The sequence below is a fragment of the Panicum virgatum genome, chromosome 4N (assembly GCF_016808335.1).
Source record: "Panicum virgatum strain AP13 chromosome 4N, P.virgatum_v5, whole genome shotgun sequence".
In the NCBI taxonomy this organism is placed as follows: Eukaryota; Viridiplantae; Streptophyta; class Magnoliopsida; order Poales; family Poaceae; genus Panicum; species Panicum virgatum.
The window spans coordinates 7,238,839-7,258,956 of NC_053148.1; the positions used below are offsets into that span (position 1 = coordinate 7,238,839).

At 49.3% G+C, this 20,118-nt stretch overlaps 2 protein-coding genes across 3 annotated transcripts; one reads left to right on the forward strand and one right to left on the reverse strand.

Moving 5' to 3' along the window:
- The first annotated feature begins 1,923 nt into the window (after positions 1 to 1,923).
- LOC120670357 (anthocyanidin 3-O-glucosyltransferase-like) lies at positions 1,924 to 3,684 on the forward strand. The gene is made up of 2 exons (XM_039950437.1): positions 1,924 to 2,530; positions 2,636 to 3,684. Exons 1-2 carry the CDS (start codon positions 2,014 to 2,016, stop codon positions 3,535 to 3,537), a joined length of 1,419 nt encoding a protein of 472 aa, XP_039806371.1. The 5' UTR covers positions 1,924 to 2,013; the 3' UTR covers positions 3,538 to 3,684.
- Positions 3,569 to 8,003, reverse strand: LOC120670358 (putative zinc finger CCCH domain-containing protein 21). 2 transcript variants are annotated; one of them, XM_039950439.1, is made up of 4 exons: positions 7,896 to 8,003; positions 7,019 to 7,076; positions 5,896 to 5,970; positions 3,569 to 4,058 (listed from the first exon to the last, which is right to left on the reverse strand). In XM_039950439.1, the coding sequence occupies exons 1-4, from the start codon at positions 7,920 to 7,922 to the stop codon at positions 3,853 to 3,855; spliced, it is 366 nt and encodes a 121-aa protein (XP_039806373.1). In that variant the 5' UTR covers positions 7,923 to 8,003; the 3' UTR covers positions 3,569 to 3,852. The 2 variants fall into 2 exon arrangements, with proteins under 2 accessions (XP_039806373.1, XP_039806372.1); XM_039950438.1 differs by having other exon boundaries at positions 5,896 to 5,991.
- Positions 8,004 to 20,118: the final 12,115 nt, after the last annotated feature.

Below are 20,118 nucleotides of genomic sequence, written 5' to 3' on the forward strand. Positions count from 1 at the left end.
TTCATCCACAGAAGCGTATCCGACAACTATTGGGTATTTATTATCATGATGCTATTGTTTAAGTACTATATTATTTTGGGTATTGAAATGGAGCTATGACATTTGTTGTTGTATTTATTGTGTTGAAAGAAGTTATAAAAAGTTAAGGTTTTATTTGTAAATTTCCTTAAATCTGGACCGTTGGACCACGGGTTGATTTTCGGAAAGGTTTTTCCCAAAATTTCCCGAGAGAGGAGCCCGGATTGCAGGTTGATTTCTATAGAGTCCAAGAACTTTTTTGTAAAATAACCGGAAAATGCGAGATCTGGACCGTCTGCTCGGCCGATCCGACAATCGAGAATGGCCGGTGATGTGGCCACGTTGGTTGGCCTTCTTTTTTGCAAGAATCATGTATACTAGTGATTGGTGTGCGTCCATGCACGCAAATAAGTGCGCACGAATAAGTGTTACATGGAAGGTGGTTACAATGAAGATGGTACGCGAAAGGTGGTTATATTTAGGAGGTGCCGAGTAATGGCAATATATTACATATATAGACATAATGTTTTCTAATACAAATAGCAGTATTTGTATACTCCCTCCGTCCCAAAAAAATAAATCATTCTAAGGATTTTAGGATAAATTAATAGGAAAATAAAATGATCATGTTTGCCTCCTATTTAATTTATTACCTATATTTGGCACTAACCGATTCTTACATGCACATGGACTTCTAAATAGAGTAAGATGATTATTTTTTAAGACAAATTTTGAATCATAGAATGATTTATTACACATCGGAAGATTATAAAAAAGTAAAGCACGAAGCGGGGAACCTCAGCTTCAACAGCAACCATGATAGAAAGTATCAGCGTACAAAGCAAGAGAAGCTGGAACATAACGACATGCAAAGTAGAAGCATGCAGATCATCAACTGACCATACCGAAGGAAAGATAAACGAACAGAACTAGGAAAAAAAGCCAAGAGCAGAGCGACGCCACCTCAGGAAAGGAAAGCCACGCGGCACGATAGAAGGGCACGCGACATGTGAAAATCGGACCCACACATCGACCGAACGGCCAGTGAGGCATAACGCGCCGCGAGCCACCCGATGGAGATCGCACGGGCGGCAGCTTTTCCTCTGACGTGACCCGGCCAGGCGACCGCCGAGCCCGCCACTAATGTTAGTATTGAAGAGATATGATTCTATCTTCTATGTGGAGTTGGAATCTATATCTAGTCCTATGCCGCATATATCAATTTTATATTTTTATGCTCCCGCAAGATTGGGGAAAAAACCCAGCTGCAGGCATGGCCCATTTTTGTTATCCAACCCTGAAAAAAAAGTAAGGAAAAAACTAACCCAAAGCATATCTATGGGTAACTAACTTCTAAACAAAATATATCTGATAATTCAAAGCCAAAATAACTAAAGGAATGTAATGGCATCTTAATTTTGATAAAATAGAAAATATCTTGCTAAAATAGCACACCAGTTTGCAGAACATACTCAGCTTGGTTGTATGTCTAAACACAGTTGCGAGAAGGTACAAGAAAATCAATGACGTGGACCCAGGCATGTGTCAACAGATGTACGAGGGCAGCGAGATGCATCTTTCAATCATCTTCGTTCACATAAATGACAGCTTCTGGGTGATGCAAATCGAGCTCTCCGTTTTTCTTCTCTTCAAGGGACGTGCCAAGGCCCCCCCCCCCCCCCCCCCCCCCCCCCCCCTCAAAATCGTAAGCAATTCCATCGTAGTGCTAACGTGCACTGTGACCCGTTCCCTCCGTACGAAATTATTTTCCAAATTATTTTAGTCAGGTGTGCGACCCGACCGCACGAGGCCGTGCCTCACCTAACCGGAGCGCCGGCTCACCAACTGATCTTCCACGCCTATTTCACGGCGACCGGCAGGTGCGGCGCGCGTGACCCCGCACCGCCCGGGTTTAAATGCCCCCGCGACGCGCCGCAACTGAAGCCGCACAGCAGGCACCCACCGACGCCAGCCTATTGCTTTCAACCGCCCGCCATGGCGCCCGACGCGTCCTCCCCGACGCCGCACGTTGCCGTGGTAGCGTTCCCTTTCAGCTCCCACGCGGCGGTGCTGCTAGCCTTCGCGCGCGCGCTGGCCGCCGCTGCTGCGCCCGCGGGGGCCACGCTCTCGTTCCTCTCCACCGCGGGCTCCATCGCGCAGCTCCGCCGGGCGGTCGGCGCCGAGCTCCCGGGAAACCTGCGCTTCGTGGAGGTCCCGGACGGCGCCGGGCCGCCCGCGGCGAAGGGCGCCGTGCCGGTGCCGATGCCGCGGCAGATGGAGCTGTTCATGGCCGCCGCGGAGGCCGGCGGGGTGAAGGCCGGGCTGCAGGCGGCCCGCGCCGCGGCGGGCGGCGCCAAGGTGAGCTGCGTGGTCGGGGACGCGTTCGTGTGGCCCGCGGCGGAGGCGGCAGCCGCGGCGGGGGCGCCGTGGGTGCCGGTGTGGACGGCCGCGTCGTGCGCGCTCCTGGCGCACCTCCGCACCGACGCGCTGCGGGCGGACGTCGGCGACCAGGGTGCGTTCGCCGAATCCTCTCTTATCTTCTCTTAATTGCATCCGGTAGGTTCGAAAAAACCTCACCTTGACCAACGGCTTTGCGTTTGCATTTGCGCCGTCGCAGCCGCTAGCAGGGCGGGTGAGCTGCTGGTCTCGCACCCGGGCCTCGGCAGCTACCGCGTCGGCGACCTCCCCGACGGCGTCGTCTCCGGCGACTTCAACTACGTCATCAGCCGCCTTGTCCACCGCATGGGGCAGCTACTCCCGCGTGCCGCCGCCGCCGTGGCACTCGATACTTTCCCGGGCCTGGACCCGCCCGACGTCACCGCAGCTCTCGACGAGACGCTCCCGAACTGCCTCCCGCTCGGCCCCTACCACCTCCTCCTCCTCAAGGACACCACCGACGCCGCGTCGCAAGCAGCCGGCGACCCGCACGGCTGCCTCGCCTGGCTCGACGCCCACCCGGCGCGCTCCGTGGCGTACGTCAGCTTCGGCACGGTGGCGTCGCCGCGCCCCGACGAGCTCCGAGAGCTGGCGGCCGGGCTGGAGTCCTCCGGCGCGCCGTTCCTGTGGTCCCTGCGCGAGGACTCGTGGCCGCTCCTGCCTGCGGGGTTCCTGGCCCGCGCCGCGGCCGCCGGCGCCGGGCTCGTGGTCCCCTGGGCACCGCAGGTGGCCGTGCTGCGCCACGCGTCCGTGGGCGCCTTCGTGACGCACGCCGGGTGGGCTTCGGTGCTGGAGGGCGTGTCCAGCGGCGTGCCCATGGCGTGCCGCCCCTTCTTCGGGGACCAGCAGATGAACGCGCGGTCCGTGGCGAGCGTGTGGGGGTTCGGATTGGCGTTCGAGGGCGCCACGATGACGCGCGCCGGTGTGGCCGCCGCCGTGGGGGAGCTGCTACGCGGGGAGGAAGGGGCGAGGATGAGGGCCAGGGCGCAGGAGTTGCAGGCCGCGGTGGCCGCGGCGTTCGTGCCGGGCGGCGCGTGCAGGAGGAACTTCGACGAGTTCGTGCAGATAGTCTGTCGCGTGTAAATTGCCCGATTCATCATTCATACTTGTTGTCTTTTTTTTGCGACTTTATTCAACCTGTTGTCGGGCGATCGAACTGTGACCGGTTTTATGTACTAGAGATGCACGTACCACATGTAAGTGTTTAAAAATAACATGAGATTCAAAATTGATATAACAAAGCAAAGTCTACTAAAATAATTAAATTCTGCTAAAACAACTAAATTATTTTTTTATTAAAAATATAACAATCAACTTCATTCTAAATATAATCTAATTTAGGTTCTCGTAAAAAATTTCTTCAGTTTTGATTTCTTGAAGATTCTCACAACATCTTAGTTAGCCGGAGGCGAACAACTGGCACGCGAGGGTCTTGCAGCGGGGGTGGCAGATCACGGGGCACAGCTCCTCCAAGCCGTGCGCAAACCTGCACCGCCCGTCGTAGGGGCACACACTGTGCTCCCACTTGTTGCATAGCTCTGTCTTCAGGGCACCCTGCCCGTACGCCTCCATCTCCACCTCCCCGTCATCTTTCTCCTTGCCCCCTGTGATGAGGTCCGTCAAAACATAAATCCATGTAACAAAAATTGAGTTCAGAATTGGCTTGCTGAATTAAGCCAAACCAACACCCTATCAGCTAACAGAGACTGCTAATCAGTTTGTAATCATTAAACATAGAATCCACGTAAATAAATATTAAGTTCAGGATTGGTTTGCCGAATTAAGCCAAATCATCAACTCATCTATAACAGACTGCTAATCAGCCATGTTTTCAAATCGTCTAGTCGGACCTAGTCGCCATGGGACCGATCAGACGACTAGTCGCGATTAGTCGTCGATCAGACCGATTAGTCGAGCCTAGTCGATCCCTAGTCGTCCTATGTGTCCCATGACCGATATGATATATATGCTATATATTACTTAATGTCAAGCAAACATGAAGGCAACAATGACAGTCGATTTTTGACTTACTGTGAGATATGATTTGTGAACTGTCCAGAACTCTATATTCCTGTCCCATAGTCCATATTCGAGCATGAGTAGGGGTGGTAAAGGGCCCAACATTTTGAACTAGAAAATCTAAGGATCGGGCCCTAAAAGGGCCGGGCTCTAAACATATGTATTTTTGAACTAAAAATTTTAAGGGCCCTATTGGGCTGTGAAGAGGCCACTAGGGCCATGGCCCATTACCACCCCTAAGCATGAGCAGGCAGACAGTAAAGCAGGGGAGGGGAGAGCACAGAGGAGAAGCATGACATTTACCGTCGGAGTAAGAGGAGGTCATCTTCAAGTGCTGCTGCTGATGGCAGCCTTGCGGAACGCCGGCGCCCAAGGCCTGGCGGAGGTGGAGGCGGGAAGCGGAAGGAAGAGGGTCGCCAGCCGCCGGGTCCTGCCGCGGCAGCAGCAGCAGGCCGCAGCTGCGCCGGCAGACGTGCAGCAGGCGGCGGCGGTCCACAGGGCGGCGCGATTTTGGCGCGGATTTGGCGATTTGGCGAGCGAACGGCGCTCGTGGTGAGCTGGGAGCTGCTCTGTCTCTTCTATATACCAAAAATCTAATGGGCCACCTCACCAGCCCACTACCGGCCGAGGCCCATAACTCAAACAGCCCACAAAAAACCCCAAGTCTGATCGTTTTTCAACCTGATCGGTGCGACTAATCGCGATTAGTCGACGACTAGAAAACTAGTCGCTCAGACCTACTCGGTGTCCCTTATCGAGGTCCCCGGACCGATAAGCCTGACTAATTGCGACTAATCGCGATTAGTCGGACGACTAGATAACATGGTTAATCAGTTTGTAACCAAAAAGAAGAAGAAAAAAGTTATGAACTGACGAATTAAGGCCATTTTTAACTGAACCTGCTACTTCAGCTTTTTTAGGGATAATTTTTTCTTATTCAGATTTGACCAAAACCAAGCGTAACATCACCACACTTTTTTGGGCATTCCCAAAATTAAAGATCATATCTCAACATCCAGTTGCAGCATAGGCAGATGCAAAACATGAGTAAAAAATTCGAGGTATAATTCCAATTTGTTGAATTCAGCAATGCCTGCCTGTGTAACCATGAACTGCGTGCTTTCAAATTTTCAGTACACTATTCTGAATTAAATCCAGTCAACATATCCTGACCATTTGTGCAGTTTTAAATGCCAGATGATGCCAATAGAGAATTACCAGTGCTCGTGTGATTTTGGAAGCTTAGTGTTGAGTTCTCCCACCATTTAATTGCAGCATAAGCCAGATTGCTTTCCGATTATTACCAAATTTCAGGAACCAGTGATTTGTTATGTGCAAATTTTAGCGAGACGAACATTGAACAGGCAAGGTTCTGGGCGATGTGAAATTGCAGCTATCAAATAGTGAGATTTCGGGTCTAACCTCCTTCGCTGGGGACGCGCGAACATGGAGGCGCTGTGGTCTGATCTCGCGCAGTGGCTGCTTCTGCTAGAAGCTCTTTGAGCGTATGGAGATGCTCTTCGGGGCGCATCCAGATATATGATATTTGCAAAATCAGACAGTCATGAGCCAGACTCTTAATATTTCTAGGCCAAATTTGTAGGCCCATTGGCCATTACCACTCTACTAATGAGCATGCAGATGCAAAGTATAAGAACCAAAAGAAAACAGATACTTGGAAAACTACCGCACCAGACCATGAAATACATTTAAACATTCAAAGCTCCTGGATATAGTTCAGTTGCTGGTGTAATTGAGCTTCTTTATTTGCATTGCAACAACAGCTCTCCCTTAGGGAGTTAGGGTTCCAATTGAAGCACCCAACATTCCAGCTAAACTGAAACAAGTCCACATGAATCAGAACTGAAACAGCGAACAAGATGATTCCTAGAGCAAGGTAGACCCAAGATTATCTGAACAAACCATGTTGGTCATGAAATCAAAGCTTAACTGAATAAACTGATGATTTTAGTTGCAACTACTTCTCATCTTCTCATCTTGAATTTGGTATATGACAGCCCAATGATTCCAAGCAGTAGCGACAAGCTCATCAAGTCATCAAAGCCCCCATGGGTTGAACCAGCAATCGTTCCCAACATTACAATGGCAACCCACCCACAAATCCAATTCAACAACAAGACAGATGAGCAATGCCAGAAGCAGTACACCCATCATGGCCTCCAGCTGTGTCAACTACTTCGCCAAAGGAAGGCCCAAATTATATTTGCATTGCAGCAACAATGACTATGAGAATGTAGGCATTCAGTCATGATACAAATGCAACCTTTAGGTTAAAGAAAAAGAACTTAGCAAAATGGGAACTTCAATGATGGATGACAAACCATTTAATCAACATTTCGCAACATCACAATTTAAGTCATGCAAAACACTAGAATGCAAAACACTAGAATGCAATTTTCCACTCTAAAAGGCACGAACTCCAGTCGTGTGGTGCAGCCTTATGACACTACTTACTACTCTCAAACAGAAGTGATTAATACTAAAAAAATGAGGATCGGATGTGAGGCGGACAAGCGTTGAACACCTGGCTGGCAGGCAAGCTTCCAGCATGAGGCCTTGATGTCCTGGTTGGGCTCAGGTTCCTGCAATTGAAAAGAAAATTAGTTCTCCTTGGATTGAAGTACTATAAAATGCTGATAAAAAATATAACTGATTAGATTGTTGCTAGCTTTGCCTTATTCTTAGGGTTAATCTTAAATACACTATTCCTTCACCTGCTTAGGAGAGTCAAAGGTGAAAGACTTTTAAGCATCCAGAGTGACAATCCATGCAATATTGTGGTACCTAGAGAAATTGTAAACGTAAGACCATACTAAAGTTTCAGATCGAACCCAAAAGCAAAAATGGAAGCACATATCTTAAGCGAGATATGTGCAGGGCTCCCAGTTTTTTTGCAAGGCATGGCTTAATTTTTTCACCAAAAATTCCTAAATTTCGAGGGTTTCAGATGCCATACTGAAGCTTTCCAGTAAAGGTCCAAGAGGTATAGTCTCCCAAGCCTGGATATCTCTGGCTGGTATATTACATGCAGTTCAGTATAATCACATCATGCATAACCACCAGACTGATGATTTCTTAAGTTTGACTAAGGATAAATAAGACACATAAATCAATATTTGAGATGGTTTTTCCCAGAACTAGACTGGTGAGTGTGGTACCAAAGATATTCTAGCTGGACCAATTTCCATAACCACCAGAAGCTAACTGGACGATAGTAATGGCAGGCCTGCTACAATCTAGGTAAGGCCTAGGCCTGTTAATTACCATTTCCCACTTCTATCAAGCTCAGATTTTACAGTGCAAATTTTGTGCAGAATCAAAGCCAACGATCAAATGTAGGTAGTTAAAATTATGCTTAAATAAATATACACAAAAATTAGAAAGGTATGATAGTTCCACACCTTAATTACATCAAGTTGCCTCTCCATTAACTCTTGATCCAATGTAGTGGTCAGATTACAAGCCCAAGTGAACACAATGTTTCCATCATGGAGAATGTTAGCAATAGGATGAATGTAGCAATAGGATGAATTCAATGTTTCCGCCGCGGTGCCGCGACGGGGAGCCGGCGTCGCGGCGTGCGGCGGCGTGCGACTGCGTGGCTGGGTGCGGTGGGGAGCACGTCGTGAGGGAAAGAATCGTTGATTGCTCCGTTAATGGCGCTTTGGGTACGGGCGGGCGGGTACGTTTCACGCGGTGAAAAAAAAAACAGATTCCGGCGGAATCATTACCAGTCCACCCCACCCATTTGGTCAAGCATCCAGTTCTTTCATGGGCCACTAAGAAATGTTTTGCGAGGAGTATGGATGGGTTAATTTTAGTGTAAAATGAATTAGAAAATTTCATCCTTTATAGTATAGATTCAGAGTGCCTGTAGAGTGTTGAGCTGAGTGCTTCATTTCTCGTGATACTATGACTTATGAATGTGACTAATCATCTCGTTGTCATCACGGCCATGACGAGCTATGCCAAATGGGATTCATACTTGGTTTCTCAAAGTTTCACTAAGACTAGCCACAGTGGCGCCGATGCTGAAATTAGCTGGGCTCACGTCATCTCAGACGATGCAGTAAAACTCAAAATGCACTCGGCATCAATTCCGAGCAAGAGTGGAGCCGACTCGTCAGACTTATTCGACGCCCTTGCCGTTGTTGGCCAGCTGACTAAAATATATTACTTTATTTACCCAGCATCGGTTCATCCACGTGCGTCGGTGCTCTCCATTTTGAATTCTAGGATCGGTAGCACAGTGGTTGCCTCGATACCTAATCCCTCTCTTTCCTGGTTCAAGCATCGATGGGTGCAACCGTTGTGGCCAGTGGCTGACTTCAACAGCTGAGGCAAAAGCTTTTTTTGCCTCGCCACATGGCACTGTGCATGCTTTGGCCCTCCTCCAACAGAGATGCAAAACACGGAAGGTATATTGTCTTCGAGGAGAGAGACGAAGCAAAATTGCATCGCCTCTCTCCTCAAAGGCATCCGCAGGGGAGGGAGAGGGAGGGGCCAGGGCGGCACGGGCACCGGGGGAGCAGAGGCTGGCGATGGCGGCGGCGCCCCGCGCGGGGCCGTCGAGGACGCGGGGTCGGGCGGGGCCATGGCGTCGAGCTCGAGCGGAACCGCCTCCGTGCAACCAGTGCCGCCTCCGTGCCGCGCGCAACCCGCCTCCTCCTCCGTGCCACCGGATCGAGGCTGCGGACGGCCGGTGCGGCAAGCGAGGGAGGGAGGGAGGGAGGTAGGGCCACCTGACTGAGGGAGGGAGGCCGGTGCGCTCGAGGGAGAAGGGAGGCGGCCATAGACGTGGGACACGCCGCCGCGCTCCTCCTCCGCGGCCTCGCCATCGCCTCCGCCGCGGCCTCGCCTCCGCCGGGCCTCGCCACCGCCTCCGCCGAGCGCACAGATCCGGTGGCGTGTCCTCGAGCACATGGATCCGGTGGCGTGTCCTCGAGCGCATGGATCCGCCTCCGCCGAGCGCACGGATCCGGCGGCGGCGGAGGAGCGCCGGAGGTCCTCAAGGTCGAGCTTGGAGGCGCGGAGGTACTCGAGGTCGAGCTTGGCGGCGTGGAGGTCGAGCTTGGCGGTGCGGAGCTTCCCCGCTGGCCGCTCCTCGCCGAGGACTCGCCGAGCCGAGCTCGAATCGGCGGAGGAGGGCGCCACCTGCCACGAGATCTCCGCCAAGGACTCGCCGAGCCGAGCGGGAATCGACGGAGGAGGGCGCCACCCGCCGCGAGATCTCCTTCACAAGCGGCGCGGGAGATGAACGGCCGGCGGGTTGCGTGTGCTTTTGCCTCCGTGTGTTGGAGATGACGATTTTTGTGGACAGGGTGCATCTGCTGTGTAAGAGGCAAAACGGAGGAATGGCTCTCCCTTTTGCATCTCTTTGTTGGACTCAATCTAATAGGAGAAGAATAGCTCTCCGCTCGCGTCGTCCCCAGGGGCGACCCACCCCGTCGGCCACTGGAGCGCCCTTTATGTGGAGGTCTGCCCGCGTGCAAGGAAGGTGGCGACAGGGCCTCCTCCCACGAGCTTCCTCCATTAATTTTCCTCCACCCCCATCTTAAAAGCAAGCATGGTGCCTGAGAAGTTCCAGTGCCAGTGACAGCGCTATGGGCCGGTTGACAATAGATCCACATGGTACACGGTCGGATCTGGCACCATCCACACTTTTATGCTTCCTCTATTATGCATCTTGCACCTTGTGCTTGTGGACAGCCATAGCTCCCTTAGGTGGAGCTTGGGTCGAGCGTCTCCGGGTCGGATCCGGTCCTTCCACGACCGGACCTGCCCGTCCCTCGGCTAATCTGCACTTCCCCTCGCCTGATAGCGGTGAGGGTCTTTTAAGGCCCACTTCTATGCGGTGTGGGCAGCAGCGGCGTGGGGCGCCAAGTGTGGTGGCTTGGCTGTTCGTTGGGCGTTGCTAGGTCGCTACTCCACCAGCGAGCACTTGGTGGTCGGTGGTCTTGCAACTGCTTCATCGTCTACTGGTGGAAGGTGCTTGCTTCTCCGGTGCAATGTGGTTGAGGGTCTCGGGGAGCTCGAGGCGAAAGCCATGCCTGACATGCTGCCGGAGCTTTCGACGGTAGCATCCGCGGATGTTGTTACGTCCCTGGAGACGTTGTGTTAGCTCTCTCTCCACCTTCAGTCATGCCATCATGGAGGAACTTGCCTGGCATGTGCTCCTCCTGCATGATCTCCAGATGAAAGTCCTGCTCTACTGAGCAAATAGCGACAACATCTTCAATGTTGCTTCCTTCATGTAGGCGTTGAGGTCTGTCGCTAGCTGCTAATTCACATGCTTTGCCTTCTCCTGACTCTTCATCAGTGAGGCTAGCACTGGTTGGTTGCTTTCATCGTGGTTCGGCGAGTGTCCTCCTCTGGCGCCTCTGCTTCATCGGCGTTCTCCTTGATGTTGCCAGTAAATCAATTATCGGGTGGTGTTTCCACCACTTCCATCATTTCCCTCTAAGGGTTCCTCCCTTGGATGGCGCTGGATGGCTTTTATGTGGAACCCGGATGCACTGTAGGTGTCGCCATCATTTACAAAGGAGGTCGTCATGTCCAGTGCACTATGGTTTGTGTGCTCTTCGCCACTCCTAGTCCCCATTCTACTGGGGGGTCCTCAGGGCTGTCCCGCAAAATATATGGGCCCTGTGCCAAATTTCAATTTAGGCCCTAACTATAGAAATAATATAACTAAGGTTTATTTTATAGCCACTTCAATCAAATAGTTTAATATAATGATTGTGTATGTTGCTTAATTGGATCCATTTGTTCAATGTCTTATGTTAGATAGGCTACTTTTTAAGCTAAAAGAATCTCAAAATCTAAATTTCGGAGTGAGATGAAGATTCTTTAATAATAAACCTACAGCTCCTTTCTGAGATTTAGTCCGCTCCTCTACTATTTTCTTATTTTTACTCTTTTTCTGGAGTAATATTTCCTAATGCGACTAATTAAATACTGGTGAAAAGTATAAAAAAGGTCAAATTAACATGGCCATTTCAAGAAGAAAACCATACTTTACAGTCATATCCATTCTGTACTAGTACGGAGGCCCTGGGATGCTATTGCTCTTGATGGGCCCGATCTAATACAATCTGATCCCTTTGGATTAAATGAGATGTTGGACCAAGACGTAAGAAACAAAAAATAGAGGAAGACTATGCCTGAGCTCACGCGCATACACACGCACACAAAAAAAAATGCTAGATTGGATTGGCGGCGATTTATGGTCCACAGGTCCAGGTGATCTTCTATGGGTGAACTCAGGGATTAATTAGGGGAGGAGAATTAGGCGCACGGCTGTTGATCTAAAGCAGATTGTTTGTATGCTGCAGGAAAAACTGGAAGAGATTTAGGAAGAGGAAGGAAAGTTATCAAATGCTAAGGTTGTAGAGTACTAGCACTAGTAGTTTTTTTTTGTTGAGAAACAGCACTAATAGTTTGCACATAGTTTAATTTGGGGGCCCCATATTTTTGGGGGCCCTGTGCAGGTGCACCGGTTGCACGCCCTTGGGGACGGGCCTGGGGTCCTTCAGATGGATGGTGCAGTGGAGCAACGTAGCTATGAGGAGTAGTGTTGGGAACACAATGTTGCCGGCTGCTCAGAATGAAATATTTAAAAGATAAACCAATATCTTCTTGTAATGGGGACAAAGGCTCCTACTTCTGGAAAGGGATCAACAAGATAAAACACCTGCTAGACTGGGGGGCAGCTTCACAGTAAATAACGGCAAAAATACTAGATTCTGGGAGGATGTCTGAGCATGTTAGACACCACTTAGACTAGCTATTCCCAAGCTGTACGAGTTCTGTTCTACTAAAAATTGTGTGGTCAGTGACTGTTTTGTTGGGGGGGAATGGAAGCTGCCTATCAGGAGAGCTTTTGGGGTAGAAGAAATCAGACAATGGGAGGAGCTGATGCAAATGCTGGAAGGAGTCTGCCTGAATGATAACATGGACCAGATCCGCTGGGTACATGAAAAGTCTGGCCAATATTCGACTAGATTAATGAATAGAGTGAAGCTTCACAGGGGAGTGGTGAACACGCAAATGCGGAGAGTGTGGAGTAGTCTACTGCCGATGAAGCTGAAGGTCTTTTTGTGGCTTGCGGCTCAAGACAGATTGCAGATAGGTATGGAGCTTAAGAAGAAGGGTTGGAAAGACAATGCCCGTTGTAGCTTATGCGGCAACTCAGAAACAATGGATCACATCTTTTTCGGTTGTGTCCTAGCTAGATTCATTTGGGTGTGCTTCAAAGCAGCACTGGGTTGGGAAAGGGTCCCTGTAGGGTTGCAGGATTTCATCGATTGTTGGACTCCATACGGGTGTTCGGACTACAACACTAAGATCCTGTTTAGTTTCCAAAAAAAATTGCACAGTACCCATCACATCAAATTTTCGGACACATGTATGGAGCATTAAATAGAGTTGAAAAAATAACTAATTACATAGTCTAACTGATTAGCACGAGCTGAATCTTTTAAGCCTAATTAGTCCATAATTGAACATTATTTGTCAAGTAACAACGAAATGTGCTACAGTATCAAAACCCAAATTTTTTCACCAACTAAACACACCCTTAAGCTTTTTCTTTTGGTGGTAGTTATGTGGGCTCTCTGGACTTCACGGAACAAATGAGCTATGGAGGGGAAGTTTCCACGCCGCCCATCAATTCTGACATTCTCTTCAAAATAAATTTCTTCTTGCAGAAATGGAAGGTGCTGTAGAGAAATCCTAAAAAAATTTAAAAAAAAATTGAACATCCGACCATAATTCCACAACTCTAATCATAATAGTTCTTGGATTTCTTATTTTTCCTAATAAACTAACCACCTCAACTATTACAGAAATAGACTAAAGTAATCCTCTAAACATGTATCCAAATTACCTATATTTACCATTGTAAAAAATTCTAAAGTAACCCTCTAACCTTCGTGTAAATTATTCACATATGCCATTATGAAATATTGAAATAATACAGATAACCCTCTAAATTTGCATATGAATTATATAATTATATTATTATTAGTATTATTATTTAATATACATTATCTAATTACAAAAAATATTAAAGTGCACCACCAATATAAAATTCTAAATTACTATTATTATCATTATTCATATATTATTTATGTTATTATTTATATTAAAATACTACCACAATATGTGTCACCATGTATTCATGTATGATGGAAGAGTTAAAAATATTAATTAATAAACAAATTGTTCAGTTAAATATATATCAAACATGCATAAAAGTGTGATGCAATGGTAAATATATATTTTAGGGTATGTGTTCGAATATTAAAAATACATATCTCACCCTACGATTCCTGGCCAATTCCCTGGCCTGGGAGCGCGCCATGTCGCCAGCCGCTCCCGGCCGTCCGATCGGGCGGACGAACGGCCCGGATCTTGTGTTTTCCAGTCATTTTGCATAAAAGTCTTCGAACTTCCTCGAAATACAACCCGTCGTCCACACTCTTCTCTGAGAAATTTTTTCTAATAAGTCCCTAAACTTTTTCGAAATCAACCCGCAGTCCACTGCACCTCCCGCCGGCCACCGCCGCGCGCCCCACGAGCCGACCGCCGCCACACTCCGCTGGCTCCGCGTCACCACCTGCCCTGCTTTCCTCGCGGTCTACTCCCGCCGCCGGCCGCAGGAGCTCCAGCCTCCGGCGGCGAGGTGCGCCGCTGTGCCGATGTGGCGCTGCTCCTGCCGCAGCCGCCACCTTCTTCCCCACCGTCGGCCGCCCTTGATTCATCGTCTCCGGTGAGGCTCCCTTCAATTCCTTACAAAGAGAACTTCCCCTTCCTCTCCTCGACCAATTCCGGTACTTACCCGGTCGATTCCCTTTCCGCAGGTCCTCTCGGCGGAGCTCCATCGCCACCGCCACCGGACGTCGTCGCCCTGCCTCCTCGCCGCCGCTCCCGACACTGCGCTTGGCCGGTGAGCTTCGCCGCGCCCTTGAGCCGCTGGTGCGCGCGCGCGGCCGGCCTCCACTCACTTCCTGGCCACCTACCCTCACCAAGCCACCGCGGCGTCGCGCGGCTCCGGGCGTGTGCGCCGCGTCACGGGCCGCGCACGCGCGCTGGGTCAACGCAGCGGGCCGGACACGAACGAAGGCGGCGAGACAGGGGAGGCGACAAAGTCAGGGGGCGGAGCGCGTGGCGGGGCTGGGGCGGGGGCGGAGCGCTGCCGCGGTGGAGACGGGCGCGGGAGGAGGCGGGGGATTCCCGTGGCTGTTGGATGGCCCGATCCGGCGACAAGAACAACCTCGCCGGCGTCGACCCTCTCGACAGTAGCAGCGCCTGGGGGTACCGGCGCTTCCTGCGTTCGCTGCGCACCGTCGACTCGCGAGACGGCTTCCTGCTGCTGGCGCTGCATGACAGGGCTTTCCTCATCTGCAACCCGACGACGCAGCAGCTGACCAGCTTGCTGTCGCCGGTGCCAGATCCGTGCGTGTCGGTGCTGGCATCCGGGCTCTATTTCCACCAGCCATCCGGCGAGCACCGCGTGCTGTGCATCGACCAACACTATAGCCATCGTCCACCGCCGATAGGCCAGGCTGTGCCACCCGAAGACGACGCTGCCGCCGAAGGCGGAGATTTCTACTACATTCTTTCGACGGGCGCCGCCGAGCCACGGCGGCTCGGCCTTGTCGCCAGGGGCAGCAGGAACCCTGTCCCGTCCGCCAGCGTCGCTCTTGGCGGGGTCCTGCACTGGTCGCGCCACCCCGAGTCCGGCGACAGCGGCGACATGGTCGCGTTCGACATGGCGTCCGAGAGGTTCCGGCAGATCCCGCCGCCTCCGCTGACCGACCCCCATACCCACCACCTTCGGGCATTCTACATGGGAGGGACGCTTGCCATCTCGACGGTGACCCAAGGATCGCCCAGCATGGACGTCTGGGCCCTCTAGAACACGGCGTGGCGTGGGCTCGCCGCCTTCGGATCGACCTGCCGCCGCGCCAGATCCCCGAGCTCCAGCCGAGCGACGAGGCCCTGGCCATCTTGGAGGGAGGCCTCCTCGTATTGGTGGGCGCCGGCTGGGTGGCACTACACGACGTGGTGGCGAAGACGGCGGTGAGCAGGGTCGACTACAGCCAGGAGATCGGCAACGTGTGCCGGTGCCTATACAGGACAAGCCTGACACCGTTGCCCAGACCCCGCGCGCAGCCGCCGCGCCATTGCCCCGGCGGCGAGCCGTCGCTGCACTACTGGTCCCCACATGATCCGTACATGTCCTCTGTTGTGCTTGCCTTGAACTCGCCATCAAATGGCTGCTGCTCACCAGATGCTCGATGAAATGTACAAGAGGGGCTTGCGTTGTGTTTGTTGACATACCATTGAAGGTTAAAATTATGCTGATTTGATTCCTGCCACTATTTCTTTCTCAAATCGACAATCCCTTCCACATTCTCTCAACTGCCCGCTCTCTCTACAGGTATTTAATTATGATATCCTTACCTTCTTAACTGAGTTTTGCTTGTTTCCATGACCCTCCTGTGTATACTTCTAATTGCACCAAGCTATTCAGTAGAACTCTGAGAAATGTGGACCTTGCTTTTGTTAGAAAAATATGTCTGACCAGCAGTGGTTACAAAAGTCTGCTTGAGATATACAATTGGTTGGTCATCTCTGATGTGCTGAGGGCTGAGAATTATGATTAATAGATACTTTTCTCAACTTTCATCTACCATTTCAGTACAAGTTTGCATAATAACACAATAGGCATGCATTCAATTACATAATAGGGCTCCACATATACCTAATATTTAGGTCAGCCCAATCAAAGTTCCCAATTTAGTTACAATTCAAAATTATTTCTGCAGATCAAGCTGATTTTTATTATGATTGCCTATTTCAGGTCCTGAGAATTGAAACACAACAAAATTACAAGACAAGTTATCCTATTCTTTCGATGTGTTCTACTTAGATTGTGCTCTAAAACGGACAAGATTAAGTATAGATATCATCTTTCGCTTAAATATAAGTTTATTTAAGAAGACTGTTTTGTTCTGCACTTTGGCCATAACAGCATTCATATTCTGGTACTTTTGTTACAACTGTAGACAATATAACTTCGCTGACAAGATCATTAGTTTGAGAATTATAGGGAAAACCATGTTTCGAGCTAGAAGTTGTGGGCAACATTTTTCTAATCGAAGTTACTGGTCGATGTACTTGCAACTCACAAGCATATGTCACAGGGTTCTTGAAGGGAGCACGGATGGAGGCTCCACCTGGAATACAATCGACACTCGCGGTTCTGAGATATTTGAGACCCGTTTCTTCCGGAAAACATTTACAGTGGATAAGAGATGTGAAGCAAATACTTTCAGGTATGTTCTATATTACTGGCTGATGCCACACTCTGTGAAGTAATTAGTATCTCTCCTGTTTGACTGAACTTTTCTTTTTTCCATTGCCAGGTTCAGGTTTCTGTGAGTAAGAGAATCTCATTCCAATCCAAGGTTTCAGATAGGATCTATTGATCTCTATGGGAGAACCGTGTGAACTTTCCCGAAATTGTAAAGAGCTGAGCAAGTGGTATTCATAGATTTCTAGAACTCCTGATTTCTCGAGCCTGTGCAGCATGAAGGCGCATCATAAGATTCTGGACAATCTTCCTCTCAGCAAACTTTGATTAAACAATCAGATATCTGAAGTTGGATTTACCCTTTAAAGTGTCAGACTGCCAAGTGCAAGGTTTAGTACTTATGGTTTGATTGAAAAATTTACATGTTTACAATTATGTCGGTACCCTGTAGCTAGGATACACACTCCTACTGCAGCAAGGTAGGACTCGTGTAGTCATCCATAACTACGCACTAAGGTGCGGAGCAGCCGGGCCCCAGGGGTCAGGCTCTTACCTCACCGGGCCAACGGCCCCGGACCCGCTCCCCGCTCTAGGACGGGTCCGGTGGCGCCACGTGTCCCTGAGGAGGGGAAGCTCCGCGCCAACAGCCGAGGGCCCGGACCCCCCCATATGGGTCCAGGACCTCCCCGCGTACGTCCGGACCTCCCACGCGCGTAGAACCAATATACCGCCGGGGCGGGGTCCGGGGGCACCACGTGTCCTGCAGGCGCAGGCACGGGCGCGAGTCTTCCGTTGGAAGACTTGCCCACCCACCGCATTCAATGCGGGTGGTAGAGGCGTGCTCTACCGCCGCGGCACGCGGGGCAGCTTTTGTCAGGCCTCACTGTAGACCGCATATTACCGAGGTACACAGTGCAACTGCATGCGCCGCATCCGCGCAGAGCACGTCTACCGCATTAAATGGATACGACGGCACGGCACCTTTTCATCATACCGCCTACGCCGCAAGCTACACGGCTTGTTCAGCTACGCGGCAGGCTACGCCGCAAGCTACGCCCTGGCGCCGTTTCGACAAGACAGGGCATGGCTATGCCGGACAGAAGATTCCCACGGGCAAAGCAAAGAAATCCCGGAATAAGATCTTTCCCAGGCGTAGCACCATAATAGCGATAGGCCATTCGTATTAAATACAACATTCCCTGTGGTCATATAAAAGGGAGGCGCCCGCTGCACACGGGGGAGACCCTCTCTCGACACTCTCTAAGGCCAAGGAAAGCCAGACACAACACAAGCTCGGATTCACTTCGAACAATCATGTTCTCAATCTCTTGAGAGCACAATCAATACAACACACAGTGGACGTAGGGTATTACGCTCCGGTGGCCCGAACCACTCTAAACCTGCTGTGTTCATCGTGTTCTTGCATCTAGATTGGGCTAATCCTAGCTACCCCCGAGTACTCACCCTCTTGGTTTAGACGGGTGCACTACGCCATCCGGCTGTGGGTTTGCACACCACGACAAATTATTAGATGAAGGGTAACATATAGTTGTCATGTGTAGGTGAAACATTCACCTGTAGTGCTTCCCGTACAATACCAGTTGCTAAATAAATTACTTCTATCAAAGCGGGGGCAATTTGTATAAACTGTAAATTCCTATCCTATACATGTTTTATCCATATTAAGTACTTATTTAGTAGCATACCTTATGTGATCTTCTATTGAACCTTTGGGAGAATGGAGACCCTGAAAAGCAGTGCGTTTTCAGGGACTTCGTGCAGTATTGGCTGGTTTCTGTGTTACATGTACATTTACTTTGGACGAGTTGCTTACATGTACCTTATATGATTTTGTTTGTTCGCTTACAATATCCCTTGTTGTATTTACATTGACAATTTAGTCTACCGGAGTACTGAAAAAAAAATGAGGTGATTAGTAGTCAATCATCAAATTAGGTGATTAGCAAACATGCAAATTATATCAAGATGGAAACTTTACATTTAACTTATCTGAAACCCATAAGATGCATACATGATATATGTACACGTGATTGAATCTCACAAAAAAAAGGAATCTGAACTATCATTGAAATATATAGTCCAATTTGTTGAAATATATAATCCTTATGGTTCATAGCTACAATTATTATACTAAATAGACGAATGTTCTAATCAATTGTTATTGATTTGTTCCTGCATTTGTTTTAAGCTTACCCGTGCATAAATAGTGCTTCCCCTCCATACAACAACAACAACAACAACAACATAATCTTTTTTCCCAAGCAAGTTGGGGTAGGCTAGAGATGAAACCCGAAAGAAATAAGTTCAAGGTTCAGGCACATTAATAGCTAGTCTCCAAGCGCTCCTATCCAAAGCTATCTCTTTAGAGATATTCCAATCCTTAATGTCTCTCTTAACCGACTCATCACACGTCAGTTTAGGTCTACATCTACCCCTCTTTACATTATTGACCCGTTCAAGAACCTCATTACGCACCGGCGCCTCAGGAGGCCTTCGTTGGATATGTCCAAACCATCTCAGCCGATGCTGGGTAAGTTTCTCCTCAATTGGTGCCACCCCGACCCTATCCCGAATAACTTCGTTCCGAACTCTATCCCTCCTTGTGTGCCCGCAAAACCACCGCAACATCCGCATCTCTGCTACACTCAGTTGCTGGACATGTCGCCTTTTTGTAGGCCAATATTCAGCACCGTATAACACATGAAAATATATATATTCAGCACCCTCCATACATACCATTATTTGCTATTACACGAACTTTCCTTTGACAGAGGCATGTACTACGAAATATATATATTCAACAACCACAAGACGGCAACATGCTAAGATGACTCATGACCGGCCCAATCGTTGGTGCAGCAATTTTAAAAAAAAGCCCTCAAAAGTGATGAGAGGAAACAACTCATTTACATGATATACAACTCCTTTTGAATTAGGATTTGAGTTTAGTTCGAACCATAAACAATCACATGAGTTCATTTTCATGTGTTTGACTTAAAGAGCAACATTGTGATAAAAATTCCAAAAATTCCATTATTCCCTTTTATGCATTATTTAGTTAGAATAATGCATTCTATAAATTTATCCAAACACATACAAATTAACCAAAAGTGATCAAACAGGTCTTCATGCCCAAACCCACTCAAATGAAAGTCTTAAAATTTAAAAGCATTTATAAAGGTTGCTCAAAATTCTAAAACCTACAACATCGCTACTGAGCAAATTTAGAAATCCAAATCTCTATGGTTAACTAAAATGTCTGCAAATAAAAAAGTGATCGA